The sequence below is a fragment of the Phoenix dactylifera genome, chromosome 14 (assembly GCF_009389715.1).
Source record: "Phoenix dactylifera cultivar Barhee BC4 chromosome 14, palm_55x_up_171113_PBpolish2nd_filt_p, whole genome shotgun sequence".
NCBI classification, from domain to species: Eukaryota; Viridiplantae; Streptophyta; class Magnoliopsida; order Arecales; family Arecaceae; genus Phoenix; species Phoenix dactylifera.
Window position 1 is genome coordinate 11,987,969 of NC_052405.1, and position 20,930 is coordinate 12,008,898.

A 20,930-nucleotide genomic window follows, 5' to 3' on the forward strand; every position below is an offset into this window, starting at 1 on the left:
GGACTTCATTCATCTAATTAGAACAACTCATATGCCTTTTTCCCATTGCCATCACTCTTGATGAATGAGCGGGCATGCATAATGGAAGGCGACGACATTGTTTTCCTTTATCTATCAAAGCAACATTGACACACAAACCTAAAACATTGGTGAATGCATCCTTGCAGTCATCAATCCTTTCTTTAGCTTTAAACAAGTATTAACAACAGTTACCTAAGTCAGCAACAGAAGGCACAGCAGGGAGGGGGAGCTCTTAACAAAAAATTAGGACAAGCGCCTAGGAAGCGATCACTGGAGCGTGACTTTAGAAAATTCTGAAGCAAATGGGGCTCCATGGATAGAAGATTTTGACTATGAGGCAGGAGCTTATGGAAATCTAGCCCAGAATAAATGCTTCAGCCCACAGTGAGCTACCTCTGACTCACTTTGACTTGAAGTAAAATTAGACTGCCATTCTGGCAGAGCAGTTTTATCCGATTAACTGGGTTAGGTGAGAAAAACAGGGGCAGTAGGCTATTTGAAAAATACCCATTCTATTCTTGAGAAGAGAGTAGGCTACAAAGGTTGTTTGGCAGTAAACTGGCATAAACCTGGTTGATTCTCCTCATTCTACTTTAAACCATGAATCAACCACGACTTACATAGTGACAAAATTCTTTTTGCCTACCCTAGGAAAAAAACACAAAAAGGATTTTATAATCCTCTTCCTTTCAACTCTTTTTTTTTTTTTAATTTTCCGATAGAGGAGACAGTAGCCGTCCCACCTCTCCTAGACCTTAGCATAGGCACCTGGGCAGACCTTAGCCTAGATTGCACTTCACAATGCCATTATTTGGAGAAAGTGGATGGCTGAATTGAACTGCATTCTATTATTTCTAGGGGTTTCACCTAAGGATTTAATATAAAATTTTACTGGCTCCTTGTAATTTCTTTGTGTTCATGTTTTTTTTTGTACCAAAACTATTCAAACAAACATGAAAATGATTTTCTTCCATTGCACACATTTATTAGAAGTAAACCATCTTTCAGAATCCAATTATCATCATATTATCAGTACTGACCATTAAAAATGCAACAATATATCAATATATTAAAGTACAAGAAGATTTGAAAGGGGAAAAAGATAAAGAAAACTTTCTTAAAGCACTTTTCCAAACTAACACAATTTCCAGCTATAAGGAAAATATATGGAGTGTCAGCCCTTTATTCATAATATATATATATATATATATATATATATAGAGAGAGAGAGAGAGAGAGAAAGAAAGAGACTCCACACCCATGCATTACTTAAATAAGAGTACTTTATTAAAAAGCACTTTGCAAAACTAATATAATTTCCATAACCTCATAGTAGTCATACAATTTCAAGAGTGTCAGTCATTTATTAAGTATTATACGCATACCCTCGTGTTACTCATATAAAGGTTTGAGACAACAAGGTCCTGGATTCATGAACTTTCCACTAGTTTTTGAATGTCCTTCTGCAAAAAGTATGACAATTGTAAGAATGCAGCAGATGAAGATAAGCTAACAGAGGTAGAGTGAAGTAATTGAACCTCTATTTTCAAGGGTGACGTTGTTGGTGCATATCTCTCCACAACTCTCCCATTTTTGTCCACAAGAAATTTTGTGAAGTTCCACTTGATACTATCCCCCAGGAACCCACCTTTCTGTGATTTTAAGTACTTATAGAGGGGTGCAGCATGTTTCCCATTCACTTCAACCTGGAAACACAACGTGTGCGAGTTACATGTATTCCAACATTAGGAATTTTTCTCAAATCACGTCATGAAAATATGTAAATCTATTTAAACCAAGACTGAAGGAATGCAATGAATTTCTTGAATATAATCAAAGCAATTAGCCAATAACAAAAGGTGATTGTTTTAATCTGTTTTTCTTGTAAAATTTGTGCCTCTGGAAGAATTGCATCTTTCACTACTAAATCCACACTTTTTAGCTTTTAACCAAGACTCGTTGTAGATCTAGGGAAATGTTTCCAGCTTAAATTGCATAACAACAAGATAGGTTGTCTTTGATTCTTCAGGCAAACCCATGTCCATCCCAAAGTTGTCTTTGCAAAGCTTTTACAGAGGTTTACTGTTCGATCAAGAGCCATTTGTGTTTAGTACTCAAATCTTGATAGGATATAATAACTAGTATATAGAATTTAGTTTCTCAAGAAAAAAAATCTATGCAATTTTAAAAAACAAAATGTAGTTGCAAGAAATGTGCTCTACAGGCAAGTTAAATCGTTGGGTTTTATTGCATTACATTTTTAAATAGTGAATCAGTAGCTAATGCCCAACATACGGCATGCAGATTCCAGAAATACCTCTCAGCTAACTGCTTGAGACAGCTGAAGGGCATCCTCAACCATTCTTTCGATGGAAATTTATTCATCTTTTGTTCCGTGGAAATGTAAAAGCATGTCTGAAACTGGGTATGTTAACCTATAACTGTTGAACAAATAAAGTCTCATCCTCTTTTTTTTGTTTTTGAGAACAACAGCGGGAGCAGCACCAAGCAATTGTCAGAAGTGATGAAAGAATTACAAATGCCAAACATTTGGGGAACACTTCCTGAGGTCCGAACATGAAACCTAGTCCAAATAGAGGACATGCAATCACTAGGCTATAACCTTGTTTGCCTCAATTTTATTATAAACAAGTGGGCTTCTGCCCTCCATTCCCCTCAAAGGAAGAGAGAGGGAGGTGGGGGTGGGGGCGGTGGCGGTGGAGGAGAACGGGAAATAGGTTTTAGTTTTCCACAACACAAGGTTGCTGCACTCTAACAGAGTAAGACGCTTCAAGGATAAGGTTGCTGGATAAAGATCATTCTGCCTCCTAACGATCAACTGTAAACTGGACTTGTAAAGACTATGTTTCCTTATTGAAGACCAAGTCAGCTGCATTATTCACCTAGCTCTTCAATGTAAGGTCATCTAATAGCAGGACAAAGAATGATAGAATTAATAAAAACTTTGACGTAAAGAAAGCACAAAGTTTGTTTGCTCAGACATGTACCATGCAGATCATCACTCCTGCACCATGCAAAGCATATAAGTCTTCAAATGAAGAAAACATGCTTATCGCAGAATGAACTTTCTTGTTTTTGCACTTACCTTATCAAATATGGGGAACTCAGCTTTGAACATTGTGCAGGCAACCTCTTGAATTTCCTCATTGCTTCCAGGTTCTTGGCCACCAAATTGGTTGCACGGAAATGCCAGTATCTCAAATCCTATTTACCAAATATCCAGAAGCAACTTTAATAATCCTTCTCAAGGAGAGTTGAGCTGATGGATCATTTTGAGAAAGGGATAATAAACAAACCTCTATCTTTGTACTTCTCATATAGAATATTCATCTCCTTATAGTTGGAATGAGTAAATCCACTGCATCATTCGAGATTCAGTATCAATGAACTGTCTGTCACAGAAACGACATCTGCAAAAAGTACTGCATCTTTGACAAAAACAAGATCTAAAATAGAACTACGAGAACTACTATGAGAAATTCTAAGTTGGCAAAAATTGATCAAAATAAAAAAACTACTATTTGTTGATAATGGTGTTTCCCAAGTGGATGTTTAATCATTAAAATGCTTCAAGTTAGTGTTAGTTCTATATATTGATAGTGCCTATGCATGCAGAAGTACTTGCAAGACCTAGAATACTAGGGTAAAGCGAAAAATCAGTGGGATGCTGAGGAAATACACCATGAGAATTAATTAAGTAGCTTGCCAATTAGAGGGAATTGTTTCGGGGGTAAGAAATATCTAGTACTTCGACAACATGATGTAGTTCAAACATGGGAGTATGATTTTCTTTTTCAACTTCAGGATCATGTTATTAATTGGTAGTTATACCCATCTCTAGTATAATTGAATGGCCCAAATATCAGACAATAAGAGAACTCTTCAATCAGCCATAGATTAAAAACCACATTGTTTGATTTAGCATCAATATACTCCAAAAGAAAAAAGGCACATAATAATGCTGCATGGTTTCTTTCTTGTGAAAGAACAGCAGATGTACTCATGGAAACATCAAAGATATGTTTATGGATGAAATACTATATCTCTGAATAGAAATCGAGGATAGTTTTTCCAAATCTAACCTAAAGACACATGATGAAAGATTGAAAGATAGAAGATGAATTTACAAGAGTCATCAGGAATATAGTTGTGCAAAAACTCACACCATGTACATGTATAAAAGAAATGAATATATTTCCTGGTGGAGCTTTTTATAGCATGTTATTCAATCTGGATTTTATTTGCTTTTGGATCATTTAAAGAAGATGCCTCACTCCAAGAGATGTAGGCTCATAAAAGTTAAAATTAAGATAAAATGCAAAAATCCAAAATCACATACAAGCAACATCTTATAGTCAGCCAAAACCTAGTGCTTTGGGACTTCCCACAAACTTCTTCCGTATCTCTTATCACCTTTTCTCTTAGTTATTTTTACCTATATATCAAGAAAGAAAAAAAAGTTAAAGCCTACCAGCAAAGTAACTCGGGATTTCTCAGTTCGGAGCAGCAATAAAGCTTTCATTCCCGAACATTTTTACCCACATAAATCCAATCTTTAGATCCCCTCAATCCCAAAACCCATCGCATAAAATGATTTTCAGAAAGAAATGAACTCAGAACTATTTCATGATTAAAAAAAGGGGGCTTTGATTCATTAAACTGAATTTGAGTACATACTGTTGCTGGTGGTCCAAACCGAGAACGATTGACACGACGGTGTGAACGGGGTTCCGCCTGAGTTGTCTTGGTTGGTGCTGGTTGCGCTCCACCTTCCGCCAAGGAACCTGCAAACAAGCCTTGCACCACCACCAGGGTGGTGATGGCCCTCCGACGGTCAAGTCAGAGGAGATTGGAGGAGGAGAGATGATAATCACAAGTGGGAGAGAGTGCTCTGGGAGGTATTGCTTACCCCCCCTTCTCCCCCCAGCCGCATATATACCTGGCTGGGAGGTCTCTCAGGGGGGTTTGTCGTCGTGGGGCACGATAGAATGGCCACTGACATGGCCGTTACGGGGCGTCGTGGAGCAGCGCTGGGTACGGTCATGGCAGGGCGTAGTGGAGCTCCGCTTTGTACGGTTGATACAGGAGATCGTGGGCAGCATCGGGTACAGCCGTTGCAGGGAGTAGTGGAGCAGGAGGCCGCGGCGTGCCTCTGGAGAATAGCCTGTTGTTATCAAAAGATCTCCGACTCGGGGTCGGAATGCTGGATCATAGGGCAGCCGACCCGGGGTCGGGCTGCGAAGCCGAGGAGGTCCGACTCGGGGTCGGAGTGCTGGATCATAGGGCAGCCGACCCGGGGTCGGGCTGCGGAGCCGAGGAGGTCCGACTCGGGGTCGGAGTGCTGGATCATAGGGCAGCCGACCCGGGGTCGGGCTGCGGAGCCGAGGAGGTCCGACTCGGGGTCGGAGTGCTGGATCATAGGGCAGCTGTAGCTTTCCTGGATACGCGTGCCGATCACGTGGGGCATGGCGGCTCAATTCCCCCATAACAGTAGCCCCCCACTTCCGAGCCTGGAACCAGAAGGGGAACAGGTGAAGGGAGTGATGTTTCGAGATTGCCGCCATCCTTCGGAGAGGCGCGCGCGCTTCAAGCTTCCCGCCTTCTTTATGGCGTATGGCGGTTGCTGCTGACCTGGCAACCTGAGGATTTCGGCGGACATCCTTCCTTAATGGTGTCGATTCGCCTTTGGGGTGCGAGCGACCCTTCGGCGGCCAGGCGTCTTCTGGCGTCATCGAGGTGTCACTTGCCCTTTCGCCTATTTAATCGGGGGCCCTCCCCCGTCCGTCTTCTTCTTTACGGACATTTTCGAGTTTCTCCTTTGCGCTACCATTGTTGCCGCCGAAACGTTCGCTTGCTTTTCCTTTGACGCTCTCGGGGCCGTTCTTCCTCCTCTTCAAGTGAGTTTCCCACTCTTCTACTTTGAGCTCTTCATACTTTTTCTTTTTGTACTAGTGCACCCCAGTCGTTCCGGCCTTTCCCTCCTTCTTGACCCCGTCCTGACCGTAGATTGGCCATTAGGGATGGGCGAAGTGAGAGCAGATAGCATCAAGTCAAAACTGGTCGCCGAGGACTTAGACGGATTTGTGGCTCGGTACCACCTTCCCGAGGCCTGCAATGTCACGCTCCCAGGGCCTGAGGAGAGGATGTCTCATCCTCCTCGAGGGAAGATCGCCATCAATGAGGGCATCCTCCAGGCCGGGTTCCGCTTTCCCCCTTCAGACCTAGTCTTACAGGTGCTCCGGGGTTTAGGAATGGCACCGACGCAACTGGTGCCGAACTCGTGGCGTGCTCTGACGGTCTTCCAGGTTCTCTGTCGCTTGCATGCGATTCCCGCCACCTTGAACGTTTTCTGGGAGCTCTACGGCCTGAGCGGCCACCCCCAGGACAAAGGGTGGTGGTGCTTCGCAGCGCGGCGAGGGTGCGGCCTTGTCAAGGAGGGTCCTACCTCCATTCACCACTGGAAGGAGCGCTTCTTTTTCGTTGATGCAGACCCCTCCTGGGAAATCAGGGCAATCTGGGGGACGCCGGTGAAGTCCCCAATTGGCCTGTCGAAGTTGTCGAGGGAGGAATCCGAGGGCGTCGCCGCCTTGAAGGGGTTGGTCGCCGAGGGCCAGCTTCCCCCGGTGGGCCGCCTTATTTCTGAGGATACCTTGGTGAACGTCGGTTTGAGCTCGGTCCCCACCGACCGTGAGTCCGCCATCGTTTCTTTAGCTCTTTTCTTCTCTTTCGTTCCTTCTTCCTTTCGGTTTCTCAGTCCCTGACCATCCCGTCCTTCTTGCAGAGGTCGACGACGTCATGCGGTCGGTGAAGTCGAAGGCTGTTGGTAGGGCGTCCCTGCTGGAAGCAGTCCGGAGGAGGAAACGAGCTCTTCCGAGCGGGGCCCCACCGGCGAAGAAGTCCCGTAAGGAGATACCTCCGATGCCGACCGACGAGTCCGGGCCCACCGGTCAGGGAGATGTCGTGGGCACCGACCGGCAGCTTACGCTGTATCAGCCCTCCGGTGGTAAGGTTGCCGCTACTCCGGAGGTGCCACCTGAGCCTGCTCAAGACGGACGGGTCGGACGTGATCGGTCCCCGACCCGGCCTTCGACTCGGTCGGCTCCTGATGACTCGAGGAGGGACGCGCCGAGGCCCCGGCCGAGCGGGACCCTATCAATTCCTGGGGCGACCCCCGCCCCGAGCGCGATCAGCCGGACTCTTCCCCAGGCGATGGATAAGGGTAAGGCTGCAGAACCACCATCCGGCTCCGGGGAGAAATCGGGGTCTGCCTTCACTACCGATGGCGCCCGAAATCTCATCGAAACAGTGTTGCTGGAGAAGGACCGTCGGCGGGTCCGGGAGTTGGATGTCTCTGACGTTGGGGCCGCCAGCTGCGTCTGTCTCATGTCGGTGAGTGTTCTTCTGGCCGTCTTTCACCATTTATTGGCTCTGTTGTTCTCCGCCTGACTCCCTTATTTTTCCTATTTCTTAGCTCGCCCAGTACATGATCCGTCTGGAGGAGTGCTACAAGGAACAGGCGGGGCTTTTGGCGAAGGCCGAGGACCGGCTGAAAGCAATGGAAGAGGGAGGCCGGGCTGCGGCAGGTAGGACGACCGGGGACCTCGAGGCGAGGCTCCGGGAGGCCGAAGAGCGGGCACTCGGCTTCGCCGCCCTGGAGGAGCAACTGTCAGAGGCTCGGGAGCAACTCAAAGCCGCCTCGGGCCTCGAAAGCAGGGTCAAGAAGGCGGAGGAACGGGCTGAAAAGCAGTCCCGGAAGATCGCGGACTATCGAGAGCGGTGGGAGAAGGCCCAGCGGTCTGCCGACAACGCCTGCGACCGAATCCGCTCTTTTGAAGCCAAACTAGGCGAACTGGAGTCGGCCCTGGAGAAGTCATGCACGGACGTCCAAGAGCTCCGTTCGCGCCTGAAGGAAGCCGAGGCCGCTCGGGTTGCTACCGAGGTGAAGCATAAAGAGGCTCAGGCTGATCTGCTGAGGGTCTCCTCTGAGGCCGAAGGCCGGATTGTGGCGAAGGTCTTGGAGGCCAAGGCTCAGATTATGGAGCGAGCTGAGGCGGAGCTGGCCGAGAAGAGGGCGGAAATCGGGCGTCAGGCGGTAGAGGCTTATCGCCAGTCCGCCGAGTTCGCCCATGATATGTCGGAGGCAGTGCGGACCTATCGCCAGTCTGACGAGTTTGTCCATGACGCGTCGGACGCGGGGGCCGAAGCCTTCACCTTGGGCTTCGAGGAGGGCCTGGCAAGGGTGTCGGCTAAGTATCCCGAAGTTGACCTGAGCGAGATCTCCCTCCTGGACTCCTCTCCGGCGCCATCGCCTGCTGGTTCTCCTGCTGCTTCCCTACCTCCCGCGGACGAGCCCAGCGTTCCCGACCCGGGAGTTCCTCCAAGCTGACCTCTTGTACCTTTCATTGTCTTTTTTATTTTTGTATGTCGGCGTTTTGCCCAATTGTATGGGCCTCGGCCCTGAAAATTAATGCACGTTGAATATTTCTTCATCTCGCCCTCGTCCTCTTTTTTTTTTTTTTTTTTTTTTTTTTTTTTTTTTTTTAGCTCTTGGTTGCTTCTTGCTGACTTTTGATTCCCGAAGTTCTTCCGGCGCTAGGCCAGGCATCCGAGGGTTAAACCTCAGGAAACTCTTCCGGCGCTAAGCCAGGCATCCGAGGGTTAGGCCTCAGGAAATTCTTCCGGCGCTAAGCCAGGCATCCGAGGGTTAGGCCTCAGGAAATTCTTCCGGCGCTAAGCCAGGCATCCGAGGGTTAGGCCTCAGGAAACTCTTTCGGCGCTGAGCCAGGCATCCGAGGGTTAGGCCTCAGGAAACTCTTCCGGCGCTAGGCCAGGCATCCGAGGGTTAGGCCTCAGGAAACTCTTCCGGCGCTAAGCCAGGCATCCGAGGGTTAGGCCTCAGGAAATTCTTCCGGCGCTAAGCCAGGCATCCGAGGGTTAGGCCTCAGGAAACTCTTCCGGCGCTGAGCCAGGCATCCGAGGGTTAGGCCTCAGGAAACTCTTCCGGCGCTAGGCCAGGCATCCGAGGGTTAGTCCTCAGGAAATTCTTCCGGCGCTAAGCCAGGCATCCGAGGGTTAGGCCTCAGGAAATTCTTCCGGCGCTAGGCCAGGCATCCGAGGGTTAGGCCTCAGGAAATTCTTCCGGCGCTAAGCCAGGCATCCGAGGGTTAGGCCTCAGGAAATTCTTCCGGCGCTAAGCCAGGCATCCGAGGGTTAGTCCTCAGGAAATTCTTCCGGCGCTAAGCCAGGCATCCGAGGGTTAGGCCTCAGGAAATTCTTCCGGCGCTAGGCCAGGCATCCGAGGGTTAGGCCTCAGGAAATTCTTCCGGCGCTAAGCCAGGCATCCGAGGGTTAGGCCTCAGGAAATTCTTCCGGCGCTAAGCCAGGCATCCGAGGGTTAGGCCTCAGGGAATTCTTCCGCTCGCTGGTCGGCCAAGGCTGGCGCAAGCCGAAGCGACCGGTCGGGGCTTCCGGCTAGTCTGCTCCCGGGATGATCATCGGGTTAGCCAGGCATCTGAGGGTTGTCAAGCCTCAGGGAAATTCCGCTCGTTGGTCGGCCAAGGCTGGCGCAAGCCGAGGCGACCGGTCGGGGCTTCCGGCTAGTCTGCTCCCGGGATGATCATCGGGTTAGCCAGGCATCTGAGGGTTGTCAAGCCTCAGGAAAATTCCGCTCGTTGGTCGGCCAAGGCTGGCGCAAGCCGAGGCGACCGGTCGGGGCTTCCGGCTAGTCTGCTCCCGGGATGATCATCGGGTTAGCCAGGCATCCGAGGGCCGAGCCTCGGGAGATTCCACTCGTTGGTCGGCCTAGGCTGGCGCAAGCCGAGGCGACCGGTCGGGGCTTCCGGCTAGTCTGCTCCCGGGATGATCATCGGGTTAGCCAGGCATCTGAGGGTTGTCAAGCCTCAGGGAAATTCCGCTCGTTGGTCGGCCAAGGCTGGCGCAAGCCGAGGCGACCGGTCGGGGCTTCCGGCTAGTCTGCTCCCGGGATGATCATCGGGTTAGCCAGGCATCTGAGGGTTGTCAAGCCTCAGGGAAATTCCGCTCGTTGGTCGGCCAAGGCTGGCGCAAGCCGAGGCGACCGGTCGGGGCTTCCGGCTAGTCTGCTCCCGGGATGATCATCGGGTTAGCCAGGCATCTGAGGGTTGTCAAGCCTCAGGGAAATTCCGCTCGTTGGTCGGCCAAGGCTGGCGCAAGCCGAGGCGACCGGTCGGGGCTTCCGGCTAGTCTGCTCCCGGGATGATCATCGGGTTAGCCAGGCATCCGAGGGCCAAGCCTCAGGAGATTCCACTCGTTGGTCGGCCTAGGCTGGCGCAAGCCGAGGCGACCGGTCGGGGCTTCCGGCTAGTCTGCTCCCGGGATGATCATCGGGTTAGCCAGGCATCCGAGGGCCGAGCCTCGGGAGATTCCACTCGTTGGTCGGCCTAGGCTGGCGCAAGCCGAGGCGACCGGTCGGGGCTTCCGGCTAGTCTGCTCCCGGGATGATCATCGGGTTAGCCAGGCATCTGAGGGTTGTCAAGCCTCAGGGAAATTCCGCTCGTTGGTCGGCCAAGGCTGGCGCAAGCCGAGGCGACCGGTCGGGGCTTCCGGCTAGTCTGCTCCCGGGATGATCATCGGGTTAGCCAGGCATCCGAGGGCCGAGCCTCGGGACATTCCACTCGTTGGTCGGCCAAGGCTGGCGCAAGCCGAGGCGACCGGTCGGGGCTTCCGGCTAGTCTGCTCCCGGGATGATCATCGGGTTAGCCAGGCATCTGAGGGTTGTCAAGCCTCAGGGAAATTCCGCTCGTTGGTCGGCCAAGGCTGGCGCAAGCCGAGGCGACCGGTCGGGGCTTCCGGCTAGTCTGCTCCCGGGATGATCATCGGGTTAGCCAGGCATCCGAGGGCCGAGCCTCGGGAGATTCCACTCGTTGGTCGGCCTAGGCTGGCGCAAGCCGAGGCGACCGGTCGGGGCTTCCGGCTAGTCTGCTCCCGGGATGATCATCGGGTTAGCCAGGCATCTGAGGGTTGTCAAGCCTCAGGAAAATTCCGCTCGTTGGTCGGCCAAGGCTGGCGCAAGCCGAGGCGACCGGTCGGGGCTTCCGGCTAGTCTGCTCCCGGGATGATCATCGGGTTAGCCAGGCATCTGAGGGTTGTCAAGCCTCAGGAAAATTCCGCTCGTTGGTCGGCCAAGGCTGGCGCAAGCCGAGGCGACCGGTCGGGGCTTCCGGCTAGTCTGCTCCCGGGATGATCATCGGGTTAGCCAGGCATCTGAGGGTTGTCAAGCCTCAGGGAAATTCCGCTCGTTGGTCGGCCAAGGCTGGCGCAAGCCGAGGCGACCGGTCGGGGCTTCCGGCTAGTCTGCTCCCGGGATGATCATCGGGTTAGCCAGGCATCCGAGGGCCGAGCCTCGGGACATTCCACTCGTTGGTCGGCCACTTGTCGCTCGCCGCCCATCGGGGTTTCTCTGTGCCCAGCCGCGACCGTGTTTCTCCTCTCCTCCAAGCGTTGCCTGGGGGGAACACGAGAAGGGTATTAAACGCTAATTAATGCGTTACCTGGGAAATCGGATCGCCAGTTGCTGCTGGTGAGGAGTGTTAGTTGAGCGGCCGCGATACGCGGGTTCTTCGAGGAGGATGCGGCCTGGGCGCGAGCGGAGACACGTGGACCTAGGGGTATACGTCACCCGGATCGTCCTGCACAAAGAATGCGATTTAAGGAGAATGACGCTTAGGAAATCGCGGGGAGATACGCCTCGGGAGCCGGAACGGCTCCGGATTCAGTGCGCCTGCATTTATTGGAGCCACCCGTATCGGAACTACCAGGGGGCCGCAGCTTGGCTATAAATACAGGTGCAGGTACGATGGAATTTGCCAAGCCGGAGCTGTAGGTTGCCATGGATCGCGGACCTCCTCCTTGGCATATGACTGAGAGACTCCTGTCGAAGGAAAGGGGAGGCGCTCCCCTTACAACTTCAGCCAACTAGCCGTTTCATCTGGGATCAACAAGGAGGGTCTCCCCGGCGGAACTCCGCTCTAGGCGTTTCATCCGGGATCACATCTCCCCTCCTTAAAGTTCAGCCTCCCGGTTGAGCTCTGCGCCGGACGCTCAATCCGGAACCGCGCCTCCATATACTCTTCCCCCTTGAATCCCTTCTCTTCCCTACCACTGGGGAAGATGGGAATATCCTTTGGAGGCGGCGTTCCCCTGGGGGCAGCGGGAGCTTCTTCTGCGGCGGCTCCTCCTCTTTTTGGTGAGGTGCTGGATGGCGCCTCCGGTTAGAAGCACCCACTTCTGGTGGGACTGCAGCCGCCCTGGGTTGAGGGTTTGGGTCCCCACCTCTTCTTTACTTTCTTTACTCCCTAATTCCCCTCTGGGAATTCCTTGTAATCACACGAGCACGCCACTGTAACCAGAAATTATTGAAATGAAAAGTATTGCACCTTTTTAAATTGTCTTTCTGGCCTTGTTGTTCTACTGGTAATACATCCGCAGGTTAGCGGAATTCCAGCCCCTTGGAATTTCTCGGCCATCTAGGGCTTCCAACTGGTAGGAGCCAGGTCGGTTTACCCAACGAACTTTATACGGGCCTTCCCAATTTGGCGCTAGCTTCCCACCTTCCGTAGGTTGAGATGCCTTAGCTCGCCTCAGCACCAGATCTCCAATTCTGAAAAGCTTCGGTCGGACTTTGGAGTTGTAATATCGGGCCACCCTCTGCTGATACATTGCCATCCGTACCTGAGCCATTTCCCTTGCCTCTTCCAAGAGATCCAAGTTCCCTCGGAGTTGCTCTGAATTGGCCTCGGGTCGGTGCGCGGCCACCCGAGGCGAGGGGAGTCCGAGCTCCACGGGGGCAACGGCTTCCGTGCCATAGGTTAGGCTGAAAGGCGTCTCTCCAGTAGGAGTCCGTTGTGTGGTCCGATACGCCCAAAGGACATTCTCGAGTTCCTCGACCCAAGCTCGCCCCGTCCGGCCGATCCGCGCTTTGATACCTTGGAGGATTGTCCGATTTGTGACCTCGGCCTCGCCGTTGGTTTGGGGATGCGACACGGATGTGAACCGATGCTCGATCCCGAATTCCTCGCAGAAGTCCCGGAAGTGCTTGTTATCAAACTGTCGACCGTTATCCGAGATGAGGACCCGAGGTACTCCAAATCGGACAATGATGTTCTTCTTCACGAACTTCCGGACTTGTGCCTCCGTGATGGTGGCCAGTGGCTCTGCCTCCACCCACTTGGTGAAGTAGTCGATGGCGACAATCAAAAATTTCCGCTGGGCCGAAGCGACGGGGAATGGTCCGAGGATATCCATTCCCCACTGTGCGAAGGGCCAGGGCGCGGTGATTGGCGCCAAGGGGACAGAGGGGACTCTCTGGACGTTGGCGTGGCGCTGGCAGGCGTCGCATTTCCGCACGTGGTCCTTCGAGTCCTCCAACAAGGTCGGCCAATAGTAGCCTTGCCTCATGATCTTATGCGCCAAGGACCTAGCCCCCAAGTGCGATCCGCAGATGCCTTCGTGGACTTCGCCGAGGGCGTAGGCCGCTTCCGCGGGGCGGAGGCACCTTAAGAGGGGGGCGGTAAACGAGGTCCGATACAGCCTCCCTTCATAAAGTACGTAGTGGGCGGACTTCTTTACAAGCCGCCGGGCCTGATCTTCGTCTTCAGGGAGGATTCCTTCGGCGAGGTAGGCGACGAGCGGGTCCATCCAAGACGGCTCCGGATCAATTGCCATCACCGCTCCAGCCCCGTCAATGCTCGGGGCATCCAGGGTCTCCAGGTAGATTGCCCTCGACAAGTTGTGCGCGTCTGCGTCCACTAGGCGGGACAACCTGTCGGCCCTGGCATTTTCGCTCCTCGGGACCTGCTGAATGTCAACACTGCCGAGGTCGGGAATGAGTGTTTGCACCTTCCGGACGTAGCTCTGCATGGTCGGGCTCCGCGCCTCGAACTCCCCTCGAACCTGCCCGACCACCAGCTGGGAGTCGGTGAAGACTTTCAGACGCCGGATGCCGAGCTCCTTGGCGAGTTTGAGTCCCGCGACTAGGGCCTCGTACTCCGCCTCATTGTTGGTCACTGGAAATCCGAACCTCAAGGCATACTCGGCTATCACTCCATCGGGATTGGTGAGGACCAGCCCAGCCCCTCCACCTTCAGGGTTCGACGACCCGTCAATGTGGAGCGTCCAGATCGGGAGATCGAGGCTGGGTGTCTCCGGCGGCTTAGGTTCCGCCTCCTGCACAGTGCACTCAGCGAGAAAGTCCGCGAGCACCTGGGCCTTGATGGCTGGTCGGGGCTGGTAGCGGATGTCGAACTCACCAAGTTCTACTGCCCACTTCACCAGCCGTCCCGCATTCTCTGGATTGCTGAGAATCTGCCGCAGTGGTTGATCGGTCAAAAGGGTGACAGAATGAGCCTGGAAATAGGGGCGAAGCCTCCTGGTCGCAGTCAGCAGCGCGAAGGCGATCTTCTCAGCCTTCGTGTACCGCGTCTCGGCATCCCGGAGGACTCGGCTGATGTAGTATACAGGCTTCTGAAGTCTTGCCTCTTCCCGAACCAGTACTGCGCTGACTGCGGTTGGGGAGACCGCCAGGTAAAGGTAGAGCATCTCCCCCTCTTGCGGCTTGGACAGCAGGGGAGGAGACGCCATGTACTCCTTGAGCTGGTCGAACGCCGCATGACATTCGGCCGTCCAGAGGAAGTCTTTTGGGCGCTTCAACACCTTGAAGAATGGTTGGCAGCGTTTGGCCGACTTTGCCACAAATCGTCCGAGCGCGGCGACCCTTCCAGCGAGCTCCTGAACCTCCTTCACTTTGGTCGGAGGGGACATATCTTGGATGGCTTTGATCTTGTCCGGGTTGGCCTCGATCCCCCGCTGGTTGACAATGAAACTGAGGAACCTCCCGGCCGAAGCACCAAAAGCGCACTTCGCTGGGTTTAGCTTCATGCGAAACTTTCGCAAGGTGGTGAAAGTCTCCTCCAGATCTGCAATGTGCTGGTCTGCATGGCGGCTTTTTACCAGCATATCGTCCACGTACACCTCCATATTCCGGCCGATCTGCTCCTTGAAGATTTTATTGACGAGGCGCTGGTAAGTGGCGCCAGCGTTCTTCAGACCGAAGGGCATTACCTTGTAACAGTACAGCCCCCGGTCTGTTATGAAGGCAGTTTTCTCCTCGTCCTGTGGAGCCATCATTATTTGGTTGTAGCCGGAGAAGGCGTCCATAAAAGACAGTAGCTGATATCCGGAAGTCGCGTCGACCAGTTGGTCTATCCGTGGAAGCGGAAAGCTATCCTTGGGGCACGCCTTGTTCAGGTCGGTGTAGTCGACGCACATCCTCCACTTCCCGCTCGCCTTCCGGACAAGTACGACGTTTGCCAGCCACTCGGGGTAGCTCACCTCTCTTATGAAACCTGCCTCCAAGAGTTTGTCTACCTCCTGGTCGACCACCCGGATCCGATCCGGGGCACAGTGTCTCTTCTTTTGCTTTACTGGTCGGTGGGTCGGGTCGACGTTGAGGGCGTGAGAAACGACCTCCGGGTCGATCCCAGGTACATCGGCCGCCGACCAGGCAAACACATCTGCATTGGCTCGGAGGAATTTCACTAACCGGAGCCGAGCTTCCAAGTCGAGGTTGGCACCGACCCGGACCGTGCGGTCCGGGCGGCCTTCTTCGAGGGGAACTTCGATTACGCCCTCGGCCGGCTCCCCGTGCCGCAAGGCCACTTCGTCTCTGGCGTCAAGTGACTCGACGCTTAGGGCCTCCATGGGCTTCTTCCCTTTGAGAGTTGCTAGGAAACACTGCCGTGCGGTCGGCTGGTCACCTCGGACCTCTCCAATCCCGGCCGCTGTGGGGAACCGCATGAGCAAATGGTAGGTAGAAACCACCGCGCGAAGGGCGTTCAGTCCGGGTCGTCCGAGGATAGCGTTGTAGGCCGAGGGGACACGGACGACCAAGAACCCGAGCCGCACCGTGGCTTCTGCGGGTGCAACGCCCGCAGTCACAGGCAGCTCGATGACACCTTCGGCCGAGATAGCGTCTCCAGTGAATCCTATGAGGGGGGTGGATGTTTTGTGCAACAATTGTCGGAAAAAGCCCATCTTTTGGAAGGCCTCGTAATACAAAATATCAGCTGAGCTTCCACTATCCACAAGAACACGCCTTACATCATAGTCCGCCATAGTGAGAGAGATCACCATGGCGTCATCGTGGGGAGTCTGAACCCCCTTTACATCTTCATCACAAAAAGTGATTACATTTCCGACCCGCTGCCTCTTCGCGACGGCCACTCCTGATACTTCCGCCGAGCCCCCTGCGTTCCTCACGGGCCGAGAGCAGCCCCCAGTGATGGTGTGGATCACTCCCGCAACGGGTCGATTCTGCTCCCGAGGCTCCTGAGGGGCCGGGTCGGCTGGACGCGGGTCTGCGGGGGGACGTCGGTCGTTTACATATCGACCGAGACGCCCTCGGCGAATGAGAGCCTCGATCTCGTCCCGAAGCTGGAAGCAGTCTTCGGTATCGTGGCCGTGGTCTCGGTGGTACTCACAGTACGCCCGAGAAGGCTTCCTCCCAGGGATCTTCTTCATCTGCCTCGGGACCGGGAGGTCCTCCCGCCCCTTGACCTCCATGAGGATCTGGGCCCGGGGGGCCAGGAGTGGGGTGTACCGGTTGAAGCGTCGGTGCGGAGAACGAGGGCGTGTGGCGCCGTGGTTCCTTGCTGGTGACGGGCTTCTGCGCCGGCGTTGAGGCGTCGGGCTCCTCCTCTGGGGTGCCTCTTTTCGCCTTTTCTTCCCGGGCTTTAGAGGGGCCTCGGCGGCCTCCTTGTTCCGGTGGGAGGCTGCCTTCTCGGCGTCTGCATACTGGTTTGCCCGAGACAACAGCTCCGGGAAGCTCCGCGGCAGGCGTTTGTCCAGGGAGAAGGTGAGTCTGCCCTTCCGGAAGCCTCGCTTCAGGGCTGAGAGAGCCACCTCCTGGCTCAAATTCCGGACCTCCAGTGTTGCCTTGTTGAAGCGGGTGAGATAATCCCGCAGGCTCTCTCCCTCGTTCTGCCGGACATCGAAGAGGGAGTCGGAGACCAGTCTTCGCCGGCTACTGACGGCGAAATGGCTGATGAAGAGACGGGTGAACTGGTGGAAGGACTGGATGGAATTAGCCTCCAGGCCGGCGAACCACGCCCTTGCCGGGCCGCGGAGGGTCGCCGGGAAGGCCTTGCAGAGGAGAGGATCCGATGCTCCATGGAGGAGCATAAGAGTCCTGAAACTCTCCACGTGGTCCCGTGGGTCCGCCGCCCCGTCGTAGGGTTCGATCGCCGGCATTTTGAACCCCGGCGGGTTTAGGGTTCGCAGGATCCTTGAGGCAAGCGCCGGCTGGGAGGAGATTTCCAAGTCGGCGAAGGGATCTTTGGAGTGGCCCTTCAGGACCTGGAGCTGTCTGTGGAGATCGTCCACCCGCCGGTCCAGGGAGCGCGACCGGTGGGTGGGAGACAAGGAGCGGCGCGAGGGGGACCGACTGGAGTGCGGGCCCCTCGAGGACTGGGGTGTCTGAGAACGCGCCCGGGTCCGCCTCTCGTACCCCGCGCAGCTCCGATGAGAAGGTCCTGGCAGAATGGACCGCACTCGAGAATCCTCCCCGCGCCGGCGCTCCTCTCCATGGGAGAGGAAGGAGCGCGGGTTGTGAGGAAGATGCGAAGGCTCGGGGAGCAGCGGCTCCTGAGCCCGCTGCGGCACCCGAGAGATCACACCCTGCAGATTCTGCACTGCCTCCGCGAGGGTGCGAACCTGCTGGGCTAGCTGGTCGAACTGAGCAGGTTCGACCGTCTGAATGGGAGGAGAAGCGGTGGAATGCTGCTGAGAGTGTGTTGGGGACGCAGCAGCCTCCCGGCCAGAGGCGCGAGAGGCTCCGCGACCGGAAGCATTGGAAGCTCCGCGACCACCTCGCCGTGCCATTACGATCGTTCTGAGATTCGTCCCTTCCTCTAGCGCCAACTGTTGCTGGTGGTCCAAACCGAGAACGATTGACACGACGGTGTGAACGGGGTTCCGCCTGAGTTGTCTTGGTTGGTGCTGGTTGCGCTCCACCTTCCGCCAAGGAACCTGCAAACAAGCCTTGCACCACCACCAGGGTGGTGATGGCCCTCCGACGGTCAAGTCAGAGGAGATTGGAGGAGGAGAGATGATAATCACAAGTGGGAGAGAGTGCTCTGGGAGGTATTGCTTACCCCCCCCTTCTCCCCCCAGCCGCATATATACCTGGCTGGGAGGTCTCTCAGGGGGGTTTGTCGTCGTGGGGCACGATAGAATGGCCACTGACATGGCCGTTACGGGGCGTCGTGGAGCAGCGCTGGGTACGGTCATGGCAGGGCGTAGTGGAGCTCCGCTTTGTACGGTTGATACAGGAGATCGTGGGCAGCATCGGGTACAGCCGTTGCAGGGAGTAGTGGAGCAGGAGGCCGCGGCGTGCCTCTGGAGAATAGCCTGTCGTTATCAAAAGATCTCCGACTCGGGGTCGGAATGCTGGATCATAGGGCAGCCGACCCGGGGTCGGGCTGCGAAGCCGAGGAGGTCCGACTCGGGGTCGGAGTGCTGGATCATAGGGCAGCCGACCCGGGGTCGGGCTGCGGAGCCGAGGAGGTCCGACTCGGGGTCGGAGTGCTGGATCATAGGGCAGCCGACCCGGGGTCGGGCTGCGGAGCCGAGGAGGTCCGACTCGGGGTCGGAGTGCTGGATCATAGGGCAGCTGTAGCTTTCCTGGATACGCGTGCCGATCACGTGGGGCATGGCGGCTCAATTCCCCCATAACACATACCATTTAGAAGCAACATTAACAATGAGAAGAACCTTTCCATTGTATGTGCTCAGGTTCACATCGTTGGCATTTATATCCTGTGCAAGATTCCATCAGAAGAAGAAAAGCAAAATTTTAAAAAAAAAACACGAAATAACACAAAAGTAATACACTACATCGGATCAACTTAAAGAACACTGCAACAGCATCCAACCAACTTCCTAAAGCCATGTTTCTCTTAGAAAACAAGAAATATTTTTTCAGGAGAAAAAACAACTTCAATCCCATTGTAACGAAAACCAATCTCGGAATCTATACCGTAGATTGGCTATAATCAAAAGATAGGTTTTTTAACACAAGGTTATGACCAAAATCTCATCTTGACAGCAAGCATTAGAAGGTGGCATTTCAAAATCCCAGAACATAGGACATATTAAAGGGCTTGAGACAATAAATCCTGGAAGTGGATGAGCATAAGAACCCCATACCTTAACAGTGATATCATAGATGGATTTGGGCGTCTCCTCTGCCATTTTGTCAGGAGGAGGAGGGGGGTTCCTTAAGAAGAAGAAGAAGAAGAGAGCTAAACCCAGAAAGAAAACAGACCAGGAAAAGCTTGGTTGCATGTGTCAATGGCTTTTGTAAGAAGGGGATGGTGGAGAGGAACCACAACGGAGTTGGAAAAGGGCTGCGAACCCCTCACCCCCGAGCCAAATTTCAGCCGGAACAAGCGAGGCCAACCTCACCTACGGCCAAGACTATTCCATTACTTGGAGGCTTGGCCGAGCCCTGGCCAAGCATTGTAGCAGTCAACCCTACCTCACACGGGCCCTCTACAGTGCCCATGTGAGGTTTAGGGCCATCAGCCACGACTGCATCAGCGTGTGGCCAACCGCACATGCGCACCAGGCATGCTGTTGCCCAAGGTGACAACCCAAGAGGGGGGGGTGAATTGGATCTTTTAAAAACTTTTAAACTACTTCTAATCTTTTAGATTAATTATGCTAAGTCGTATGGATGCTTAGTGAAGCTTAACCTTAGCAAGAGTATGATTCTAATCTAATCAACTATTAAGCAGCGGGTTCAATAAAAGATTAGTCTAATTTTGCCCTAGTATGCTATTCAATTTAATGATTGAGTAAATTGATTATGCTTGCAACTAAAGGATGCACGAAGAAGAGTTAAGCAAGCTTAATATCTAAGTAAGTGAGTGAGGAGGTCAGTCAACAAAGAGCATCACAAACACAACAAAAATATAGTGGTTCGGTGCATCCCAGCACCTACATCCACTCCCCAAGACCTCTTGGGAATTTCACTATAATCCTACAGATTACAGCCGGTTGTTTTACAAGCTCACAACCCAACTTGTTGTTTTACGAGCGCACAACGAACTCGGTCGGTTTTTCCATGCTCACCGACTAGAACCTCCCCGATTGTTTTCCCGGGATCACAATCAAACCCTTACACGTTGGTTTTACCCTCGGCTCACCAACAAACCTATCACCGTTGGTTTTTCTTTGGCTCACCAACAAACCTTAACCCCTTGATTCAATCCCTTGATTGAATCAAGTTACAAGATATTAAAACAAAGTATAGAACAAAACAAAGCTTCTTAAACAAGCAAATATGACAATATAAACAAAAAGAGTAAAGAGAAGCCCTCAAACGAGTTTTGAAGATGGAGGAGCTCGGCTTCTTCTTTACTTGATCCTCCTCTGATTTGGCATGAAGTAGAGGATCCCCGAGGCAGCACACGGATGGAGAGGAAGCTTTCGGATTCACTTGGATGCTCTTCTTCTCTCTATTTCGTTTTGGATGGCCCTTTTGTGCTTATGGGAGATTTCCTTTGTAATCTCTTTGAGATCTCTTTCCTAGATGATCTCTCCCACTTCCATGAGTTCTCCCCTAGCTCTCTTCTTGTTTTTATAGCTTTAGATGGCGTGGAAACAAGAATATAGCCGTTAGAGACAAGAAAAAGAGCCGTTGGACACAGTCTGCATTTCCTGACAATGTTACCGTTGGGATCGGAGTCGACTCGCGCGATCAGGAGTCGGCTCGCCTGTTGCAGGAGTCGGCTCGTGTTTTACCGGAGACGACTCGGCCACTGTTCCAAATTTGAATTAATGTGCTTGCCTCG

The 20,930-nt window shown here is 53.2% G+C and overlaps 1 protein-coding gene across 1 annotated transcript; it reads right to left on the reverse strand.

The window, feature by feature from the left end:
• Positions 1-1,286: 1,286 nt before the first annotated feature.
• Positions 1,287-19,558, reverse strand: LOC103717546 (probable phospholipid hydroperoxide glutathione peroxidase). The gene is made up of 6 exons (XM_039133735.1): positions 19,282-19,558; positions 18,815-18,891; positions 3,339-3,400; positions 3,128-3,246; positions 1,560-1,727; positions 1,287-1,484 (listed from the first exon to the last, which is right to left on the reverse strand). Exons 1-6 carry the CDS (start codon positions 19,417-19,419, stop codon positions 1,452-1,454), a joined length of 597 nt encoding a protein of 198 aa, XP_038989663.1. The 5' UTR covers positions 19,420-19,558; the 3' UTR covers positions 1,287-1,451.
• Between the last annotated feature and the right edge of the window lie 1,372 nt (positions 19,559-20,930).